Source organism: Seriola lalandi, unplaced genomic scaffold, assembly GCF_002814215.2.
Source record: "Seriola lalandi dorsalis isolate HSWRI2012SDOR001 ecotype SW California unplaced genomic scaffold, Sedor1 jcf7180002054570, whole genome shotgun sequence".
NCBI lineage: Eukaryota > Metazoa > Chordata > Actinopteri > Carangiformes > Carangidae > Seriola > Seriola lalandi.
Genome location: NW_019525123.1, coordinates 3,070,592 through 3,094,338, shown reverse-complemented (window position 1 = coordinate 3,094,338; position 23,747 = coordinate 3,070,592). Strand labels below are relative to the sequence as shown.

At 39.7% G+C, this 23,747-nt stretch overlaps 1 protein-coding gene across 1 annotated transcript in view; it reads left to right on the top strand.

The window, feature by feature from the left end:
• cntnap2a (contactin associated protein 2a) overlaps positions 1-23,747 on the top strand; it is a 339,851-nt gene that overhangs the window by 293,876 nt on the left and 22,228 nt on the right. Inside the window, exons 19-22 of the mRNA XM_023416970.1 lie at positions 7,561-7,779; positions 13,511-13,747; positions 18,521-18,754; positions 19,491-19,624. Of these exons, the coding sequence (XP_023272738.1) occupies positions 7,561-7,779; positions 13,511-13,747; positions 18,521-18,754; positions 19,491-19,624 (824 nt within the window). The remainder of the gene's footprint in view (positions 1-7,560; positions 7,780-13,510; positions 13,748-18,520; positions 18,755-19,490; positions 19,625-23,747) is intronic.

The following is a 23,747-nucleotide window of genomic DNA, read 5'->3' as shown; positions in this document are numbered from 1 at the left end:
TGCATCTGAGTGTACACGAGAGTCAGTTGTCTCTGTGTTTTTGTCTCTTATTCTCTTTCTCACTCTGGTTTTTCATCTAGCCTTGTTTGAGGTTTAATCCAGCAGTCAGTGTGATAGTGCTGGGTGCTGCCTGTCACCCCATATGCACACACCCACCCACACACACACACTCAGAATCCCATAGACACACAGCTGGATGCAGACACACACACCAGCAACAGCCATTTGCCGTCCTGATTATGGCACACTACTTTGTGTGATTGCAAGAGAGAGCAATTATTTATTTAAGATAATTGGTGTGTGCAATAATTATGTCCATTATGAACCTCTCTTTAACCAAATCACCCATTTTCAGGGATGACAAAACACAAGCTCTCCCCCATACACCTACACACACATACACACACACACACACACACACACACACAGTCTCTCTTTCTTTCTCTCACTCTTTCTTTTTCTAAAAATTATTCTTGCAAATATGAGCGAGTAAATCTCTTAAAAGTTTGCTTCCACCTCAACACACATACACACACGCACACACACACAAACAAACACACACACATACACACACAAAGCGCCACGCAATGCTGTCAGTGAAATGCATAAATATAAATTTACATGAACATGCACACAAGAAAACATATAGGTGCAGTAAGTAGAATAAACAAACTTTCAGCATTAGTAAAACACTAAAGTTAAAGAACTAATTTTTCCAGTTGAAATCTGTATTTTATTTGCTTACAGGACAGAAACGCATTAAATTAAACACTAGGACTATAGTTTGTGTATTTGATATTCCCAACCTTTAACAACCCTAAAAATGCGATATAAGATGTGAGAAATGTTGTTTAAATATATACATGACAAATTAGAATCAGAGGTGCAGCCTACTTGTTTTTGCACATCTTATCATTCAATCATTCAGTAACTGGTAACCTTCAGTTATGCCTACAGATATTTTAACTGACATTCTGACTACTGAAATGAACAGAGCCAGTTAGGTTCTGTTCAGACCTGACATTAACATGCGTCTCAGGTGATCCAATCACAAGTGGACAGCTCTGAATAAGTCAGTTCACACCTGGCATTAGAATGTGTCTCCACGTGCGTCTCCAGTGACCACTTGTGATGGGAGCTCACTTCCCCGCTCTATATGCAAGTAACGCGCTCCTGTTTTTAGCCAGTCTCACTGTTCAGTTGTTAATGTGTTGGCGTGTGTGAGAGCGACAGAAAGCGAGAGAGAGAGTGGGGAAAACAGGGGTTTAGCGAATCATTGCACTGCGCACAGCTCTACACTGAAATAAAGTTTCAGAAATTTGAAATAGTAAAGCATTTTTAGTTCATTATGAAACAGGATGTCAGTCAGTAGGCGGTCTTTCAGTGTGGCCTAGGATGCATTTGCGTTCACACTGCTAAAAGGATGCAAAAGGATCTCGCTCACACCTGTACTCAAACCTTGTGATCAGATCACCCAAGACAGATGTTAATGTCAGGTCTGAACAGGGCCTTAGATCCTCTAGCTCATCAGAGAACACTCACCACTGTAAAGGTCACGTTGAACTGTCAAAACACACAGTCAACTCATAATCGTAGAGTGGTGTTAGAGATCCAGCTGTCTTTGGCAGACTATAGCACTGGCTTGCAGAGAACACAGCCACTAGTCAGGAGTCAAGAGTCTCATTTTAATGTTAATAAGGTACAGAAAATGTAATTTGCAGCACTGTTTGGCATTTCTACCTGCAAAAGCAACAGTCAACTCCAACTGAATGTTATAAGCCTACCACCTGAATGGCTTGAACGTTGCTCTGTGCTAAGTATCTTTCACATCTAGCTATTTACCAACAGAATGAAATGGAACTAGCTCTCTGAATCCATACAATGTCATACATAAAGGTTTTTAAACAAATTGTCCAATGTAACAACAACGTGGAAGAAGTGGCGACAGACAAGAGGAAAACATTTTAAACCCCAAACGGTGGGACAGGTTTTCACCACCCTATTTCACAATCTCTGAGTCCTTTCTGAGACATCCGATTGACATGTCATACAGCAGGTTTCTATGATCATGTTCCAGCGGCTCAAATTAACATCCCAACAGTGGATTTGCTCTGATCAAGAATGTCAAACTCTGTGGCTTCAATTTAATTGCCAAGCTGCATTGTGAAGGGGGTTCCTGGCACAGCATGCCTGCCGATAGAAGACTAATTGCATTTCATTGGGATTCAAAGGGATGTGAACAATTGGTGTCAAAGGTGGAAGCTGACCATTTCCTGCTGGTGTGTCTGACCTGCCATTTTACACCAAAATGCCAAGCAGTGAATGGACACTAAGTTGACAGATGATTTCCAAGCCAAAGTGCTCTTCAAAGCCGTTACACTGAATGACTGTTAGCTGGTATGTGGACTAAAAGCTCCATAAGCTTTTTAGTTTTATTTATTTATTTTTCATTTTCTCTTAGTGCTAAACTAGGTTTAGCACAAAGTCAGATATACACCTATACATACACACACTTTTTCTTTCAGAAAAAAAACAATGTTGCAAACCTGTACAAAAACAACACACACAAAAAAGATATAGTATGTATCTCTTCTGTCACGGCTGCACAGCAGGCCAGAGGAGATAGGAATAGTGTGTGAGTGTGTGTGTGTGTGTGTCTCCGGAGGCTTTCAAAATGCCCCCACATCGATTTCCTCTCTCCTCTCCCTTGCTATCATCTTGCATTTTGCCCCACAGCACATATTTAGACACACAATCACAAAATGACTTGCATGCACTCACACACTCGCTCATACACATAAACACACACATAATCTCTGCCCTATTGCTGGTGAAAAAAACTGTATCTGCTGCAATCCAGTCAGGGCATGAAATGACTAGCATTAAGCCAGAATAGCATAGCTGTGCCAATGCAGGAGCTCAAAGCGCATAAACACACACTCACAGATACACACACGTGACTTTTTACAAAACACACATTACTGTGACCTCAGCAGACTCAAAGTCATCAGGTGGCCATGATACCTCTTTGAATCTCAATGGAAAGAACTAGGCATAGATACATTTGAGAGGCAGCATTAAAGGTGTATTCAGAACCATGTGAACTGGACTGGTAACAGGATTTAGGAACGATAGAAAGGTCCCTAAATACAGAAATGCTTGACTTCTGGGGTGCTCTGTGGATCAGTGGAAAGTATGTTCCATGTTTTGAGTCCTTAAGAGGCTGCAATTTCAGTGATAGTCTTGCCCGAAGGTTATAAACATTTTCAGTCTGGTATGCAGCTGAGAAGTGTACTTTCCCCATGGAGACCTCGGCTTATAAAACTGTATTATTGCCGTTTTTATGTGAAGACCCGACAGACAGAAAGTTTAAATCTTAAGTTTAGTAACTCTAGCTTTTTAAAGTTTTCAGATGCGTGGCTTGTTAAAACAATATCTAGTTATCTACTAAGGAGAAAAGCAACAGGACACCACAAAGGTTTTATTCAGATTCTTCTTCAAAAAACTGTCATAAGTTTATCTTTATCTTACTCTATCTATGGTCTATGTACACTAAGAAATACTCAGGCTTCTTTGCTGTGAGCATGCAATTTTTTTGCTGATAAACATGAAAAAGTTTTATTTGAAGAGCCTTTTGGTCATAAAGAGATACTTGGTTTTTGAGAAGTTCCTCCAGATCTTGTTTAGCGTCAACAGCAGCAGGTTTGCCATGACATTCTCAATTTCGCTGGCACTTAAATAGAGTTTCCCTCCTTCAAGGGTCCAGACTGTTCCAGCCAACCCAGAAGTAAAAAACACAAAGTGAAAGGCTAACAAAGCAAATGAGACAAATGGCAAAAAAATTAGCTAGTATAACAGAAAAGACACTGAAGAGATAATACACTGCCAGCCATCTGAAAATAGATGAACAACAACAAAATGGGACAAACACATGCACACATATGCACACTCACACAAACAGTGATCTTACATACACAATCTCTTTCACTATTTATCATTGTTTGCTTGTGCTGTGCTGACGCAAAATTTCTCCTCTGGCCTCCATATTAAAAGATAATAGAAAAACAAATCGCAAGAATAAAAAGCTCTACTGGGCTTTCTCCAGGCTAACATGCTAGTATAAGCAAACACACACACAAACACGCGCGCACACATACACACACACACACACACACTTGACATCCATGACGTCCATCACAGCTATGCAAATATACCAGGCAAGGTCTGTGCTCTGAGGGCATTTCATTCCTGCCTGTGGACAGAGTATTAAAAAAGTTGTAGGGCATCCATCCTGCTTTACAGTTCCACTAAAACAACACACACACACTCACATGTCATTTACCATTGCTATAGCAGAATTTCTATAGCTTTTTTTTCCATTGGGGGTATTTGATATATGTTTGGCTTTCTTTCAGCATTTAAAATAACTGATGTTGCTCTTTGCCCTACAGACCTGCTCTGTGCATTCAGACATCATTAATTCAGTGTACTAAAGACTGTCAGAGGGCTAATACTGTGTGTCTCGTTATGCATTCATGAATCAGTTTGTCTGTTTGGGTTGTTTGTTGTTGGTAGTTGGATGTTCAAGTACTATTTCATATTTATTTTATAGGTTAGGCTATAATGCACAGCACATCCAGACAGGCTTTTGTAGAGATGATTTCTAGCATCTTTGCATCTCATCTAAGAAGGAATGATAATGTCTACAAGAAAGGATTCAAGGAATAGAGTGAAAAAGAAATTAATGATGGATGGGAGGGAGGGTAAAATGACAGGAAGACGAAAGCAAGCAGTAAATGAAGAAACAAATGAAGAACACAATGAAGAAATAAAAGTATGAAGGAAGGAATACACATGGAAGGGGGGTTGACCCAAGGGATGTCGGGGGTGGATAAAAGGAGGAGAGAAATGAAAGAACAAGCAAACAAAGGAACAAAGAACACAAAATGAGAAAATCAAGGGATAAACTAACAGGAAAGAGGTAATGAAGAAACAGGAACTGTGTGTGCTGTAACAGCTGCAAGAGGGCAAAGAATAGAAGAATAGGTGGAGTGAAAGAAGATAATTAGATGAAGGCGATGGGAAAAGAAGAAAAAGTATATTGATTGGACAACAGAAAGAAGAACGTGCATTTCCCCATTGACGACTACATAAATTTATCCACTCTAATATTTGAGCCTAATGAAACCATAATGATGCAGTAACATATAGAGCTATGAAGTGGTTATTTATCATCTCTATGACTGCAGCACACTCGTGCCAATAACCACCATATGGCACCACCCAGAATATATAGCTTTTATAAAGCAGCCTCACAGTACCACCAAACATTAAGGAAGCAGTGAAATTGAATTTTAATTTGACAACTGCAAATCGTCTTTCCAAGAGCAGAAATAATTCCCTCATTGTTGCATCATTGTTGCTTCATTCCCTTCATAGGTCAGAAACATTTAACTGACATTTTGCAGAGGCAAGCATTCACTGAACATCTCGCATCGTCATCTCGCAAACACGGTGAATATATTAATGCAGAACTTTTATTAAAATTGTCGGTCCAAATAATCAGTGTCTTGCAATTAGAAATGATGAAAGACCTGCCATTAAGCTGTAAAATATATTCATTATTCATGTATTCATGCAATTGTTTATTATCTAGTACAGTGGCGGACTCAAAGGGTCTTCTTGTCCTTCAGAGAAGGCCAACCATATCAGCATTTTAAAGTTATATTTAATCTTTCATTTAATAATTATTCTCTCCTAATTCTAATTTTAGACCCATTTTCTTTCAAGTTTGCTTCAGAAATGAAAGGGTTTCTGTCCTAAAACCATGAAAATAGAGTTATGCAAAGGTTAGTTGGCTCAATCATTAGTTAGGACTTAATAACTTGGACAGAAGGCCCGAAGCACCCATAGCCACATGTGTTTGTTTGGAAAATAGAAGGTGAATTAAGCAATCACATTTTGATTAGTGGATGGGACCAACAATCATCGCCCCAGGCCTTCCGAAGGCTCAAGGCCAGAGCTATCTCACATGGTTTACCTTTTTCTGTTTCAGAGGTCTAAGCTTGCAGATCAGCAACTTCAGTCAGTCAGTCAGACAGCAGTCACAGCACAGATGGTGAAGTAATAGTAAAAACACAAGGGTAGCCAAAGGCACCCCAACCAGAATTTGAAATATTTGTTTTCATGTTGAAAGAAGTGAAGAAGAGGAAGTTGCCAGACTGTCTGCTATGGACTTCACATGACAATTCACAACTTGGAATACTTTCATGTAAAACCCTTTTGATATTTTTGATCAGTGGGAGCTTAAGGGCTAAAGGAATATAAATAATTGAAGAATAGACAGTTAATCGGACTTCACGACTGGCTCAAAGGTAGAGAGTCGCAACCGTTTCACCATCTTGCTTGTTTACAATGCTGGTAAATCTGAATTAATTATACTTTTGTACTCATGGTTTCTGTAAAATGAACTGAATAATAAATATTCTGTCAATATTGACAGAACTTTAAGCATTTATGTCTTTATGCATGATGCTGCACTGTTTTTGCACAAGCTTTAAACTGGTTGCCAGCGAGATGAAAAGAGTGAGTTGCTTGCTGCCGTGCAGACTGGTCAAATGGATCTGTCTCCTGGGTTGGTGCTCCTGTGTCGGAGCCTCCATGTGAGACACTTCAATCGGTGACTGTGTGTGAGATTATTTACCTGACTGTATCAAGTTGATATACAGTTGGAGATAAGAACACACACTCAGTCACACATAAACACATACAGAGACACACACACAGATTCTCAGCCTCTTTCTTCAAATTCTTTTCTGTCATGACACACACACACACACACACACACACACACACACACACACACACACATACACACACAGTATTTCAAAAATATCAATGAACATTTGACCTGTCATAGTTGAAAGGTGCAGTATAACAGTGCCCCCTGTTGGTTTGTTGAGATATCAGGCTACTGAATTACAGAGCAGCAATAAACCTCAAGGCTTTGTGATGTTTCAACAACTTACACACTCAAATCCACTCATTTTAAGATAATGAAGATTAATCATGCAGAAAAACAAGGCCAAATTCGCCCTCTTTCATCTTCTGTCTGCCTTTCCTTCTCTTTCCTGTTCATTTACACAATCTCATTTATTTCAACTCATGCCAGTCCCCTCTCTCTCTCTTTGGCTTTTCTTTCTCAAAGAAAACTAAGGAAACCTCTCAAAGTTCAAAAACAGCTGAAACACATGGAAACTGCTGCGATACAACTTTATGTCATGCAAAGTCAACAGTTCCTGGCATGTATCGACTGCTTGCAAGATTAGTCTTGTCCAAAGCTGCGAGCAGTCGCGTATTGCAAAGCTGAAATCTATACAAGCCAAATGAATGGCCTTGAAACAAATGAGCCATTAGATTAGAAATTGAACACGTATTTACCTGCAGCGTGGACTATGACAGAACAGGGAATTATGGGATTTGGAAAGTTGTTGTGTTTCATGTGGTTTTTATAAATTTCTTGTAAAACTAAGATTTCTTTCGCTTACACTCTTTCTGCAGCTCCCAAGGTGGTCTCTTTCTCCTTTGATGTTGGAAACGGACCTGTGGAGTTAACAGTGCATTCAGCCATGCCCCTCAATGACGACCAATGGCATCGTGTGATGGCTGAGCGAAACGTGAAAGAGGCAGTCCTTCATTTGGATCAGATCTATCAGGCATCTCGGCTTGCTCCTGCGCAGGGTCACACGCGGCTAGAGCTGTTCAGCCAGCTCTACGTGGGTAAGACGGACACATATACTCCCACTCAATCCAAGCAAATAACAACTCTCACGTGTAAAAATGACTATCATGCACACATTTGATTACAATTTCAACATTTAATATCTGCTTTGTGTAGGTGGGATGCTCAGAGACAAACACACCATAATTACAAATTTTGATGTGTGGAAAGCAAACAAATAAGTACACATCATTCCTTGTAATCATAATTGCATTGAACTGTTAATTAAAAAACTTTGTCTGCCATCTGTATTTTCTGTAACGCTGCCCTCAGATACAGACATCCACTGTGAGGATGTCTGATTGTTTCATGAGTTAAAGATGTACCAGCCTTTACTGGAAATCCCTGTGTTCTTTCCTAAGAGGCTTCAGTCCAGCTTAGCCACTGCTAATTAAGTTAATGTTAATCCACACACACATAGACACATGCAGTCGTTTCACACTTTACGATATGCACACAAAAGGAAACACACATCCTCAAAAATTCATCTGTGTAAGTGATCATAGTTTTAATAAAGTCAAAACTGAGCCTCTGTGCCTGCTGTGAGGGCATGTGACTAAAACTTAATTCACTTACACTTACTTAGAGGTCACTTCTTTGATACTTTAATACTTTGACTCAGCATTTATATTACTTTGGATTAAGAAACTATTATAGCACAAAGAAGATACCAATCCGCTGCCTTTCTTACTCTCTCACACACACATTCTGTTTCAGCTATTAGACAGATCAAGCCCTTATTATCACACCATTTATGCCTACATTTTGTTAAAGAGGTCTAGTTTGTTCCTTATGGCTCCATCTACCTCTACACAATGCCTCTCAAGCTCATCAGGAGTTCAAATGGCAGAAGATCTGGCCAGTTTTTGTCCTGTGCTTTCACTTCTCTGTCTCATTCTACCTTTTGTGCTGAGCTGTCAATACACTATAAACCAAACTCTGGGGCTAAAATAGTTTAAGGGATTTGCGGATACAAGGAAAAGTGCTGAGGCGGATCACAGAGTTCCTTCTATCTCATGGAAAAAGTTCTGCCCAAAGGAGATTGTTCCAAATTCCAATCAGGCATCCCGATGTGATAGCCTTAACCCCCTGATCCCCGTTTATAATATAATTTCATCGTCTCATCACTTCTGCTGATTCGACCGCTGCTGAAACATTCTCACCTTATCATGTCCCAATTTGCCTCTCAGTGTATTTGTACTTTCATTTAGTGAAATGGAAAGAGGCGAAAAACGTTTAGTCACTGTGCGCCTCGAGGCTATGAAACCAGGAATATAATAGCTTCCAGATAGCACCTTGGCCGTCATTTCATTTGCATGCGTGTATCCTGGCTATTCTGCCAAACGAAGGCAGGAGAATGCTTGTGCGTGATACAATTCTAGAAACACAAAAAAAATTGTGAAGGATATAGAGATAAAGAAGGAGAATAGTTGAACAGCCACAGATCGACAGCACTTTCTCATATGTGATTTCTAATCCCTGGTTAATCCTTATTTGAGGATTGCTTGGGGAAGTTACAGTGTGACACACAGGAAGTGACACAGCCACTAAAGGGAAGTGGTTTAGATTTGGCCTCTGACACCAGGAAAAGATAGAGATTGTTTTGTGTTTGATGGAGAGATTTGGAAAGAGTAGTAGGGGGAGCCTGCAGGTATCAAGATTTTGTCTCAACTTTCCCGATTCTTGCTTGTAATGGAACATCCTGCCACTTCATACATTGTGTCTGATTGATATTTATGTGGCTGTTTGAAGGTAGTGAGGTAGAAAAAATTATGCGAACCAAAAACCAAAAAAGAATACAACTTGGAATAATAAATGAATAATATATAAAAGATGCTAGCCCTAGAAATTCAGTTTGGATAATTCTACATAAGCACACAGTGGAGAACTGCTATAGAGCAGTGTCGGACAGCCTGTCAGGAGCAGTGGGTGGCCAGGATCATTGTGCTGCTGTGAACTGTCAACTTGACCAGCAACAATATAACAAGCAGGAATGAGTTGATGCAACTCAGGTGTGACTCTCACGCCTGGGTCACACCGCTTATACCTCACCTGCGTGTGACAGCTACCTCGCTGAACTGTCGCGGCTGGCGCCCAAGTGTGTGTCCACGCTGCCAGTTTTGCTGCTGCAGAGCTGCTCCCAACAGCCATATCTTTACACACTGAGTTTGCTTTTGATAATGGCCATCAATAATAGAATGTTTGATTTAATTTCATTATATGAAAAGTGAAGAGTGTTAAGGCTCATTCGAGGTTGGGCACCACACAGGAAAACTACTGCCCACCACCTGATGTTCTGTCAACCTGTTCACATAAAGACTACTCTGCTGTAACTATATAGTACACATGTGGCCTCCACTTTCTCCATTAATGACATGCAACTGCTAAAACAGTTAAAATTATATATATATATTTATATTTAAACATATTTTTTTCATATTTGTTGGTCAGTCACAATTTTTTTATTTTTTTTATTATGTATATTTATTATGGATAACTTTCCACCCAGATTAAGGTAGTCGCCAAATTCATAGCTAGTCTAGCACCCATCGCATCAATAAATGGAGTTATCGTACAAAATTAGCGGTCGGGTGGTCTGCGTGAACAGGGTGGTCTGGGATGGAGTCAAACTCCCAGCCTGAATTATTGTTTCAGTGTGCTCCTGCATTATTTTGCTCACCTGGGTCTCATATCTGTCTCTGTATCATCTCCTTCTCACTTTCTCAATCAATATGCTCCTCATCAAGCATTTGATTGCTTTAGTGTTTACTGCATGGTGGCTCATTTGCTCTAATGGCCTCGAGAGTAAATGTTATACCATCAGCCTGCTGTCATTTACTTCACACTGTTAACTTTTAGCTCTCCAATTCACTTCATACATGCACATAACTATAAATCTTGCAACATTTTATTCATTTAATGTAACCATCTGTTGTTTTGATTTCCCTCTTGATTAAGGCCCACTGTCACACTTTTTTATGATTTTGCATGTTTTTGCTCAGTTCTCTCACGGTCGGATTGTTTTGTCTTTCTTTTCTACTTTGGTCTTTCTTTTCCTTGCCTCTGTCATCACGGATCGACATCTTGCTTGTTGCCGCTCACTGCATGTGTGTGACCCCTGTCACAGGGAAACCAGCCTCGCTCACCTGCCAAGACAGTAGGTAACATTTAATGAGTGCATGGACATGTCTCAGTGACATTGACTCAGAAACATCAAATTCAATTTACAGTGCACACCAAAACACATGTAAGAAGCCAAGAGCTCATCTACGGTTCAAACTGTGTGTTTCGTTGCATCTAATTCAGTTCCAGCTCCTGGTAATTAAAAGTTTAGCCAGAATTAATCTTCTAAAATGTAATTGCTCGTGCTATCGAGCTGCTACTTTTGGTGATTCATATTACACATTAACAGATAGGTATGAGGAATAATGAAATGACATTTAGACAAGATGAAACAAAATACTAAATATTAATGCCATTCTAAAGTGTAGACCCAATAAACATGTCGTGGGTAAACACTGTATTCAGGATTTCTTCAGTGTTGAACTGTAAACAGAAAATAACAGGACGTACCACCATTCTATTACACAATGGTAATGGAAGAACAGGAAGAACAGCAGTGCAGCAGATGTGCAGCCTGTTGGTATAAATGGGGGATTTATCTGCACGATTGGATCAGGCTTTCAAATGAGCAGTCCCGGTACACACTGTACTTGCCTACCTTATGTCTATTCCCTCAGCTGTATGCAGTACATAAATGCATATGGCAAGTTTATTCATTAGTTCATCATTACTCAGTGAAGTAGAATCCTCACAAACACATCCACACAAAGTGAAGGTCAAAAGATCAAATTTTATGACTGCTCTTTTAATTAGGAATTTGGCTGTTGCAAATTTTGTGTGTGTGTGTGCTTGTGTGCACTGTATATATCCTACTGAATATAAAATGTTTCCTCATTAGCACATCATTATAGAGTAACGACTGTGAAGATTCTCAGCAATCTAGGTCCTCTCATCCGAAAGCCTTCTTGAGTTCTACTGAACTTCAGTTCTACTGAAGAAGCAGAATTGAAGAAAGCTTTCAAATGAGAGGTGAAACGTCTCCAATAACCTCAAGCAAGCACAGTTCCCTTCATATAGCACTTAGAAATTATAGAGTAACATACCCTTGAGCCACACACATCACACCTCAAAATAACTAGGTGCAAATATGTGTGCGTTTGTGTGTATTTCACTGCTGTTACTGCAAATGTGTCTGAATCTCAGTCATGTACAGATGTGCTTGTCTGTCTTGTGTATGTGTGTGTATTCTGGAGACTGACCAACACTTGATTTTTAAGGCTAATACTAATATTGATATTAAGATAAGTAAAAATCTGATGGCATATCACCCAATAAACACAATAAACATTTTTTGATAAATTTGGTTGCAACAAAGGGTATTTTACCAATTGAATATTCAGTAAGTTTAACAAAAGGTACAGTGTAGTAAACTGCTCTGAAACCTGAAATATTCGAAGTAATGGCAATTAGATAAACACAAAATAAAATATATTTACTGGAATTATGATTACAACAACAAAACAACACCAACAAAAGATTGCAGTTTACTGCGCAACATTCTTAATTTGCATCTGCCATCATATTCACCAAAATTAATATTTCTGTGTTAAGCCTATATTGACTTCAGTCAGTATCAGTCAGGCTCTGTTACACACCATTTGTGAGTTTTACAGAAGCTCTGTGTGTGTGTGTGTGTGTGTGTGTGTGTGTGTGTGTGTGTGTGTGTGTGTGTGTGTGTGTGTGTGCGTGCGTGCGTGTGTTCTACCTGTGTGGCTAAGCTGGCAGATGTGTGTGTGTGTGTGCCGAGGGAGGAAACTGTGTGAGTGAGTATATGCTCAGATCTCCTTAACATGTCTTCTTGAATGGATACTTTTCTGTAATCCAAAAGATGCAATTGAGAGGTTTTAATAACTGAAATGCCCCTCGGCTCTTGTTAATGATAGTGTGTATGAGTGTGCACACATACTAGTGTGTGTATCCAGACAGTGTAGCCATCCTCTGTGGGTGTGCTTGTGTACGTTCGAATCTATACCTGTGGGTGTATGTTTATGAGTGTGTTTATTGCCATAGTCATTTAAGTGCACATTAATCTATTTAACACCCCTACTCTGTCCAAGTTAATGGGTAGTTAGACTGTAATGGTGCAAGGCCAAAATGACGATGGAAGCACTTTAGAGGAATGGCTATCGACACCCTAAGGCTAAGCATTAATGCTCATATTGACTCATTCAAATCAGGTACGCCGTGTGTGGTCTGTTTTAAATGCGTGTGTAGTATGTAGCTTACATGCATTCATGCATCCATTTGCCTGTGTTTGCTTGTGAGATGTTCATTAAGACACAGTGTTCATTAGGCTGTTCTAATTAGTGAAGAAATCAAACGAGTTGAAGGTTGTTTCAAGAACGGCGTCACAGCCGGAACGATTAACGTGACATCAGTGGCTTCCTCCAGGCGTTAGGATATTAACGTTTCCAAAAGAGATTAAAACAGAGCCTCTTGCATTCAAAATGACTTCTGTGACTCTGACTTCCATTTGTCCTCCCCTCCTTCTCTTTATTTGTTTTCTTTCTTTTTTCACTTATTTCCCCAATGCTGCATATCCTTGCTACACTGACGCCACCTCCCTCCATATCTGTGTTTTCCCTCCTTCCCTCCCCTGCTACTCAGGTGCGGCAGGGGGACAGAGGGGGTTCCTGGGCTGTATCAGAGCCCTACGGATGAACGGCATCACCCTAGACCTTGAAGAGAGGGCCATGGTCACGCCTGGGGTCAAGCCCGGTTGCCAAGGCCACTGCACCAGTTTTGGGATGTATTGCCGCAATGGAGGGAAGTGTGTGGAGAGGTATAACGGCTACTTGTGTGACTGCACCTCTACTGCCTATGACGGCCCATTCTGCACCAGAGGTAAGAGGCATTTTAGGTAAGATTATGTCAGTCTCTAATTGAATAGGTAGATCATTGGACTGTAAATGCCATTGAGAGTGTGTTGTACTGCTCTTCATCTTCAAAACTTCAATTGCAAGACAATGTGATCTCTCCTGTTGTGGGCTTTCAGGGTTTCCTTTATGTCAGATTGTGTTTCCCTGTTGCCAGCTCTGCAGGGTTTTTTTTACAGTTCACTAAGCTATCTAACAGTAGCAGACAGGTGAAAATATGAATATATATATTTTTTCTTTTTATTCCCTTCTTCAAAGCTAACAAACTATCTCTGCTCAGAATTTTAAGATGACACACGGAGCCATAATCTCTCAGCTAACACCTTTCAAACAACTTTAACCGGCATCTTTGTGAAAAAGTGTTATCTTTTGTTCACAATGCTAGAGTCAAATATCACCGGGGTTACTGCTGCAGTAGTCATATTTCAATGAGCTTCATTGTCTGTCAACCCACTGTGATTTTTGCTGTGCTCTGTGACTGTCCTCACTTCCTATTCAGTTTGGAGCTGTCGTGTTGAAAGTGTTTGGGCTTATGATAAAAGGCATCGATTGAGAGTGATATTATGCTTACCCACCAATTCTCCCTGACTTTAGAGTGCACTCACTGAATGCTAATACTGTGCAGATGCAGCGCTGAGAGATCAAACCAAAAAAATAAAATGCAAGTCACTTCACTAAGCGAAAAGGTAGCTGTAGATTTTTGAAGTTCAGAGATGATAAAATGTCACACTGTAACTCTGCGTCTGCACTGTTGTATATTCCTAAAACATCATATTTGTTTCATAGGGACTCATTAGATACACTATTAAAGTTCTACTTCCCGAAACAAGTTTTCATAAAATGCTCAGGGGAGGAGAGCAGCAGTGCTGTCAGAGGCTTTCTGCTAGCTCCCAGTCAGAGTTGATCCCCGACACGTGAATTAATTTGTTTCCTAAAGCCGAATAGTGTTTTTTCCCTGTGCACTTGGCAGGGGGGTGACAAGATGACAGAAAAGCAGAGTGTGTGTGTGTGTCAGTGTGTGTGTGGTTTGGAAGAGGGTGACAGTGTGTGGTGATATGCTAGTGTAAGACATGAAAAGACCTCCTCTGAATTCTGTCATAACCAATCAGGCATTTCAGGATTTAGAGAATAGAGATTACTGTCTGTGTGAGGGTGTGTGTGTGTGTGTGTGTGTGTGTGTGTTTCTGTGTGTTTATGTGTCCGTCTGTGTGTATGTCAGAAAAAAAAAGAGAGGCAAACAAAGGGAGAGAGCACACCCTTGTGTCTGTTTGTTTTTGTGCATGGCCTGTGACGCCTCCTCTTCCTCCTCTGTCTCTTCTTTTCTTCCCTTTCACTCTCTGCTTCCGGTTCTCATCTACTTTGTTCGCCTTTCTCTCCTCCTGTTTCCCTCACTATTCACACACGTCCTGTCTTTTTTCTTCTCATATCCTTTCTATCTCTTCTCCCTTTTATAAGTTTCATCCCTTCATCTTCTTGCTTCTCTTTGTTCTACTCTGCTGCCTTTCTAAAATCTTGTTTTTGCCATATCCATGTTCACTTGTTTCTTCACCTTTATCTACTCCTCCCCTCTATTTCCCCTTCTCTATCTATAAATCTACTCTTCTTTCTATTCTCTTTTTTTTCCAGTCTCCTTTTTGCTTCTCTTACTCTCTCCTCTTTTTCTTTTCTCATGTATTTTCTCTACTTGTGGTTTCTCCTTCCTCTTGTTCTCCCCCTCTTCTCCTCCTCCCCCTCTGCCCCCCTGCTCTGCCTCTCCTCTTTGTCCCCTTCCTCTCGTTTTACTCTCCCCCCTCTCAATTTCCATTTCTTCCTTGCCACTTTTGTTTTCAGCTTTCTTTCTCTCCTGCTCCGAATCCCTACCCTTCTCTCCCTGTAATCTCTCCCTATCCACCCAGTGAGTGAAAAATGCATGAAGCCAGCCATAATTGCATAGTGCATTTCCATTGTATCCATATTTACACACTGCTCAGGGGACCCTGCTGTATTATTATTATACACTCTCATTCTTCTGCTTTCCTGCCTTTGAGGGTCACATGGAGCCAGTGTGCACATGTACATACATACGTGGACACGCGCACACAAACTCACAAAAACAAATTCCCTTTCTAAAACTTTTTCACACACTGACAAAAAAAAACACACACAAACATAAAGAGCCTCTGACCTGGGGCAGAGTTTTCTAATTCCTTCTTATGCTTCCAGACAATTGTTTGTGTTGCTGCTGAGGCTCTGGGCAGCTAGTCTGAGTCTCGCTTCGATTTTTCTCAGCAGGACAGAGAAGGTGAACACAGATTTCTTGTAGGCCCCACATTATCTACAATTTGTATGAATTAAGATACAATTTTAAGTGTCTAACATTTTTAGTCAACAAGCTGGCAAGATGGAGGTCCGTTGCAAGTTCAAGTTCAGACTTAATCTTGTTATAATGTAGGTGTTTACAGGAGATTCAGGCGATTAAAATTAAAACAGGTTGCATCAAAAACAGGTTTTTACAAAGGATTGACAGTTAAGTACATACATACATTTAATATGGTTTAATACATCATTTGTTAGCTAGCTGAATCAAACTAACCAAGTTAACATTAGCCTGCTAATATGACACGAGACACAAGAGTAGAATAGCTATGTTAATAGAGAATGTCTGTCCTAACACTTTAATTATGATTAAAGATTAAAGTTTTTAAATGCATTTCACAAAAATAACACAACAACCAATTAAAGTTAGCTAGATTGACACAATCAGATATTTCCTGCTCATTCTAAATTACATGAATGATGCTAACACTAAATAAAACAAATTATTACCGACATTTGAAAAGGATTATCAGTCAAGTTTAATGGGTTGTTGCCTCTGAAACTCATTTTTGGAAGTTACAGTCTGCTGCATCTTGTGATGGTACAGTGATTTCCTCCTTATGTAGTTGAATGCTCTTGACTTTCACTACAGATGTTTCTTAGCAACTCATTTAGACATTAATAAAATCTTAACTAGCTAAGACACTTCTTAAGTTTTAATGGGGCAACCTGATTTAGTTAGTCATTAGTTTGAAACTTGCGAATAGTTAGGAAGAACTTCACAAACCTAGTGATAGTTTCACAGATAGCTGGTGCTGTATCCTCTCTGCATCGGAACATTATAGGTAGAGGAGGTTAATTTAGGTTAATTTTAGTCCATTTTGGTTCATTCAATTTTGTCTTTGTTTAGCACCTTGTAAACTATCCTGACCCCCACATGCATTCATTCATTTTCTGTAGCACAAGTTTCTTGTGTTTACCTTAAAAAAGATTGATTTTATTCCAGCTTGTTTTTTGTGGTGTTTTAATTGAAATAGCATGCATGTCTGAAAATCACTGCAAATATAAATAATTCACAGTTTTAAAAAAATTCTTCCAAAAGGTTTACATATATAAATGAGACTGTGTTTAAGCTCCAGACCAGCATTTTCAACTGGTTTGTCTATGCATGATATACAAAGCTACTATTAATAAAATATGCTCAGTTGAAAAAAGCAATAAAGTCAACAGCTGAGGTAAAAAGGCTAACTAAATTTTGTGTGATGTCACTTGTCCATGATAAGCTGTATTGAAGCTTGTCACATTGTTTGTTTATTCACAGACTATTTTGTAACTGATTTAAGGAATTCAATCAAGCATGTTTTTGCTCGGACGGAGATACTGCGCTTTGTCGAATTTAAGCCTGATTCCGTTAATACTCAGCAGCAGGAATCTCGACAGACACTGAACATTCAGCTATTTGAAAACTTCACAAGCTCTCAGGATGGTTAACACAGAACAATTGGTAAAATGGGTCTCCCCAGACTCCCAAAGCTTGAAACTACATCAGTGCACAGCAAAATGGAGGATAAAATTGTGGTATAGTTGAATGGAGGCGAGGATTTGCCTATACACCAATACCAGTCAGGGAACTTGCCCATTTTCTAGTAATAAGCCTTCTATTAAATTTAAGTAATGTAGCTTGAAGTATTTATTGTACTGTGTCCGGTGGGAGACGATGGGTGAAGTGAAGCCTTAAAATAAGATGCATAAATGTGTTCACTTAGTATTCCTGTCTCGAAAGGGGTGTAGTTATATATTTTCACTGCTGCCACAGAGGGAAGGCAGACATGTCAAGGCATATTCCATAGCATTTACACACACACACACAACCCTAGGCTCTCTGCTTTCCCTGTAACTATTCTCTTTAATTTCACGCATATTGTGCCTTTTATCTCCTTTGTAACTGACACGCGAACATTGTGCATGCATGCACATACACACAAATAAACAAAAACAAGGAGCATAGCAGAAGTATAGAAAAATAAGGTCCCTTCTTCTCAACACTTGATTACGAGAATCAATAAGCCTTCTGGAAAGGCTGGAATATGCCATTAGGTCTGTTAATGTACTGGTAAACAATGTATTGTTCGGTTTCAGATGCTGGAGCACAGCAATTTAACACCCAGTTTACTACACCTCCTGAACACAGCCATATTTATGTGTGTGCTTACTTCTCTCTGGCCATATAATATGTCTAGCCTGTTGTGTCTTGGCATGTGTGAGTTTTTGAGCACTTCCCTATGACTTCTTTTTGATGGAAGGTGTCTTTATTTCTTTTTCTTTTTTTTCTTTCTGTCTTTCTTACTTTGTTTATTTATTTATTAACTTTTTCTTTCTTTCTTTCTATTATTGTATTTGTGTGTTCACCCACTTGTTTTCTTATTTCCTCTGTTATCTCACCTAGATGTTGGGGGTTTCTTTGAGGCAGGAACGTTGATCAAGTACAACTTCATGTCCGAAGCAGTTGCAGGAGCCAGTAGAGACACAAAGATTTCGATGCACCAGCTGACGCCACAAGAAGTGAATCTAACAAAGGAGGAAGTCGCTTTCAGTTTCAGCACATCCAGTGCTCCAGCTATTCTGATGTATGTCAGCTCCAAGACTCAGGACTATCTGGCTCTAGTGTTAAGGCAGAATGGTAAGATCCACACACACATGCAGTTTGTGGACGATCACAAGTGAGAAGTCTGCTTGGAGTAATGCTTGTTAGTCCTGCAAAGTACATTTTTAAAGGCTGTCCTTGCAGCACAGTTTGGAAAGTTGTATAATCTCCAAAAATCCTCTTCAGTTAGCAGCCTCCCACTGAGCAGCTGACAGGCAGCAAAATGCTTTGATAAAATAGAAGTAATAAAAATTTGACAGTGCCATCTAGCGTTTCAGCAATTGATGTGCACAAATAAAACCAGAAAATACTCACATTGCTCAGGGGTGCTGCGAAAAATTCTTGGCCCACTGCTAACGCAGCGCCCTGAGACAGTAAATATATAATCCCCTGCCAAGCTGTGGGTCCTCTGAATCTTTCAGTGTTTCCCCATCTACTCCTCGCCCCCTCTCTCACCATCACTTCAAACAGAAAACTTTATTTTGGGCTCAAGTGTTTAGTTCAAGAAAGCAGTGGAAGAAAACAATTACGATTATAATAAACAAAATAAATTTAGAAATGTCTTTTGTGTCATCAAGTAGTAATACACTATCTATAGACTTGTCAGCAATCATGTTCTTACAGCCACTGCTCGAGAAATAGAAAATTCATTTTATTTATTCAGGTATTTATTGATGTGGGCTCATGCCTATTTTAGAGGAGTGGAAAAGAAGTTGTTGGCATTTGTGAGGTTTCATACAAGCAGATCAAACCATCCCCTGTGTGTCTTCAGGTTCAATGCAGGTGCGGTATAACCTGGGAGGTCTGAAGGAGCCATTCACTATTGATGTGGACCAGCGTAACCTGGCCAATGGACAGCCTCATAGCATTAACATGTCCCGTGTCAACAGAAGCATCACCATCCAGGTACAGACCACACACACATCAGAGCCCTCTGCAACACACACTTTTACTTTCTGCTATCAAGCCCAAAGACTTTAAGTGTCAATTTCAGTATCCTACTTAAAACCATGGAGTGCAGGGGATTGCCGTGTAGCAACATGCACACAAAGCACTTTCCATACACATACTCATTCACAAGTACACAATCACACAAGCACAGATGGTTTGCAATAAGTCAGAGGGGAGTGCAATGTCCTGTTCTGTCGTCTGCTGTGATGAAACAGCTTGTCCTTTGCCACTGTTAATCCACTTCCAGTAGACAGCCTAAGTATAGCAACAGAGAGAATGCATCGATCTGTGTGTGTTTGTATGAGTGCACGGCGCTGTGTGTGCTGGTATTTAAGTGTGTGCATGCGTGTGAGACAGAGCGAGTAGTGTGCGTGTTTGCGCATGACAATGTGTTTGTTTGTATATAGTTGTGTGTATCTGTGTGTGTTTGTTCCAGTGCTCTTGATTTTTGTGCAGCTAAACAGCTTTGTGCAGATCAATACAGCCAAGCCTCAGTCAGGAGCTGTCAAGGATGGAGAGAGAATTCAGCTAAACTATTATATGCTTTGTTCAGGGCTAAAATGCCCAGATTTCGCTGCAGGCTGCGATTTAAGGAGGACTCTAAGTGGATGGAAGCCACCTATAAAACCTATTTATTGGTTGCGTCCAGGTCGGAATAAATTTGTATTTGCATGGGCAGTTTATGGTTTGCCAACAAAAAGGTTGCTTTTTATAATGACAATCAAACAGAAAAATTATAAACAGTTTGTTAATGCATTGCCTCCTGTAGAATTTGTAATTTGAAAGCCATGTTTGCAGATCCTGTAGTTTGTATCATTTCTGCACACTTGGACTTCTGTTGTGTCACACATTATAACTTAGATTCAAACAATATACAGTACATCCACATAGTAAAATAGTCAGATATTCACTGGTGGAGAGCTCACCTCACCCAGAGCTCACCCAAGTTGCCAAAAGAATGAATGGTGTTATCTAGAGCCACTGACTCACCTCCTCTAACAGAACTGCTGAACTGTGAGGGGAGCTTCATTTGTATAATTTTGTATAAACTTGTTATTAATATTCCAACTATTTGCTTACATTCTGCACTGTTTATTCTCTAAGGATTGTGATACTTATGCTGACATAACCTGTAATTTCCCTGTTGGCCTCAATGAAATTTCATCTTATCTGCATTATTATCTTATTCATGGTATCCTCATGGATTATGATCCATGAAAGAAACACTTCCAATTATCTGTAGCCCAGGTGTACATCACCTCTATTTTAAGAATCACTGCAGAGAAAAGGGGGCGCCTTCTGACTAGAGTTCATTTGATTAGATGTAATTGAGAAAGTAAAACGTTTCAGCAGCATGTAAATGGAAAAAAGGAATTAAAAGGAACAGTAAAGTAAACAAGAATAAAAAATAACCAATCACTGTATTTCCACATTAGAACAAATTAAGTATGTATATGAAGAATGAAAAGACTTTTTTCCTGCATTAGTCTTAGGACATAAGATAGAGATACATAGAGAGACATTGCGCGACAGTGAATATTTTATTGGTTCTTTGATCAAATGCGACTCTTTCATGTGATAATTACAGGTGCATTACAGCCCCATTACTGTTGTTTTCATTAAGGTGAAATAAAATGTTGGCCAGAATGAATCACACTACACTTGCAAACCAAATAATCATTGCACCTCCTCTCCTTCATACTGTAAGTCTTTAGCCCTCTCTCTCTCTCTCTCTCAATCTCTCTCTCTCTAAATGTACATGGAGCAATTACCTCATCCATACTGGAATCTCATTACCTACATTCACACACTACAGTGAAAAATTCTGACAGCAAGAAAATTAAACTGAAACATCCAATGGAAATCATTCTCTTTTTCTGAGCAAATCACAACCTGCAGCCGCTGATCACTCCGCTGGGAGCCCTTGAACATAACACATCCCTTTTTACTGGCACAGAAAGTGATTGGAGCAACTGCGAGATTCGTTGCTCATCACTCACACACATACTTGATTGCAGCTTAGTTATGTCTAGATTGGAGATATCGATGTTCAGCCCAGTGTTCAGTGTGTGACTGAACTATTAACTATCAAATGCATATCCCCAGTTTACCACTCCCCATGTGCCCGGGCTGTACTCCAAATAACAATCCTTTGAATCTCTTTGTCACAAAATGATACGCACAGCACTTAAACATTAGAGAGTGTTAAGAGAATTAAGAGGAACACTGATGGACATGATGTGGTAATTTGGATTTAAGAGTAAAAGAAATCAGTAAAGGAACTGTGCGGGAGGATAGAGAGAGAGAAAATAGATGAGGTTTAAGGATAGGGCATGAAAAGAAGAGCCTGAAGGTATGTTAACGAAGATAACTTTGATGAGTAAAACTTTTTCAAGTTGCTTGACTGCCTCGGGGCTCTTTTAAAGGTACAAACATGCACTTAATATCCACCCATAAACAGATGCGGACATGCATACCAACAGACGTGCATGCACAAATGAGATTTTGTCAGGTCAACTCACTACACAGGCTTCACACTGCTACACTACAAAATCAACATTATTCAAATTCATCTGTCCACCGCACTTCTCTTCATACCACCTAACTTCTCACACATCCCTACGGGCTTTTAGTAATATTTTTTTTATTCTGATCAAGCAACCACAACTGTATTCACACTCACACTAATGAGACATGAGGAACAGGAAAAATTCCGCTCTAGACAACAACAGAAGCAAGACTCAGCAGTGAGTGGGTAGCACCAACAGGTGTTATCAGTCAATCTGCCAATATTGCATTGCACACAGAAAAGTTGTTAATTATCAGACAGCATTTTGAACCATATTAATAAAAAAATTAATTTCATTGTGTTTCCCAACAGACCCAGATTCAGGAGGAATATGCATGTTTTGCTGCTCGAGGTGGAAATCCCAAATGAATGACTTGTCATTCCGTTCAGTTCAAAAACTCATAGTCACTGACAATGTAGCTTTTTTTCCATAAGCCAAAGAATCACATCACGATGCAAATGCACTTCAGTACATACATAAGTAAGTGAACGCATCAACGGTCAAAGGCACATACACATCATTGTGATTGCACTGTTCAGGAATGATTCAAACTGTCGTCAGTTCAGTAGTATATTCAGTCTGGTGCTAGTCCAAGTTCAGTTCAATACAAAACTAGCCAATACAAGCACTTATCAGACTCATCAGATTCTAATTATTTCTGCAGGTTCCACAGCCTTTTCATAGGTTTGCAACATGGAAGTAATGTACTGTGCATTATGGCTGAGCTGACAAAAGCAGACTCTCACGTGTGACAAGCTCCACTGCTAAAAGTTACTGATTCATTCAGTATCAATGGTGATTTAGTATAGTCAGTTCCGTTTTAAGAGTCACTATAAAAGGTTTGTTTGTAAATGTGCTGAACACTTCTATTTGCCACCTGATGTGTTAATTCAACTAAAGCAGCTATAATCAATACTTAAGGAGTAGAGAATCATCACCCAACTGCAGTTCCTCTCAGCTCTATGATGCTTTATTGCATCTCAGCCATTGTTTTGGTTTTACAGCCTTCAACTTTACTGTTCTCGATCACTCTCAAGGCTCTGAAACTATAGTTTGTGGATATAGCAGGCAGCTGTGCTCACTGAAAAAGCTCTAAAACCCACTGTACACTGCCAACCCAATACCAAAAAGCAATGAGACAAAGTCTCCACCAACAAAGATTTGATGGAGACTAAAAACAGAGCTACAACATTGAACTTAAAATCAGTAGGTGGATACAAACTACGCATTCTCAATCCCAATTTATCACATATGGATGCTTGGTCAGGACCCCTTGGTGTCACTTATTTCACATTATTTTTCAACATTCAGGGTACACTACAGCATTAGTCATCTTTTTATGGTCAGGTTTAGCCATTCAAAGCACTTGGTTAAGGTTAGGGAAAGATTGTGGTATGGATAGAATATAGCACTTGGACCAACAAAATTGGTTTGATTCTATTGATAGTATCATTTGATACCCAATGTTGATACCTAAAGAATAAATGAATAAATCTCTCCAAATAAAA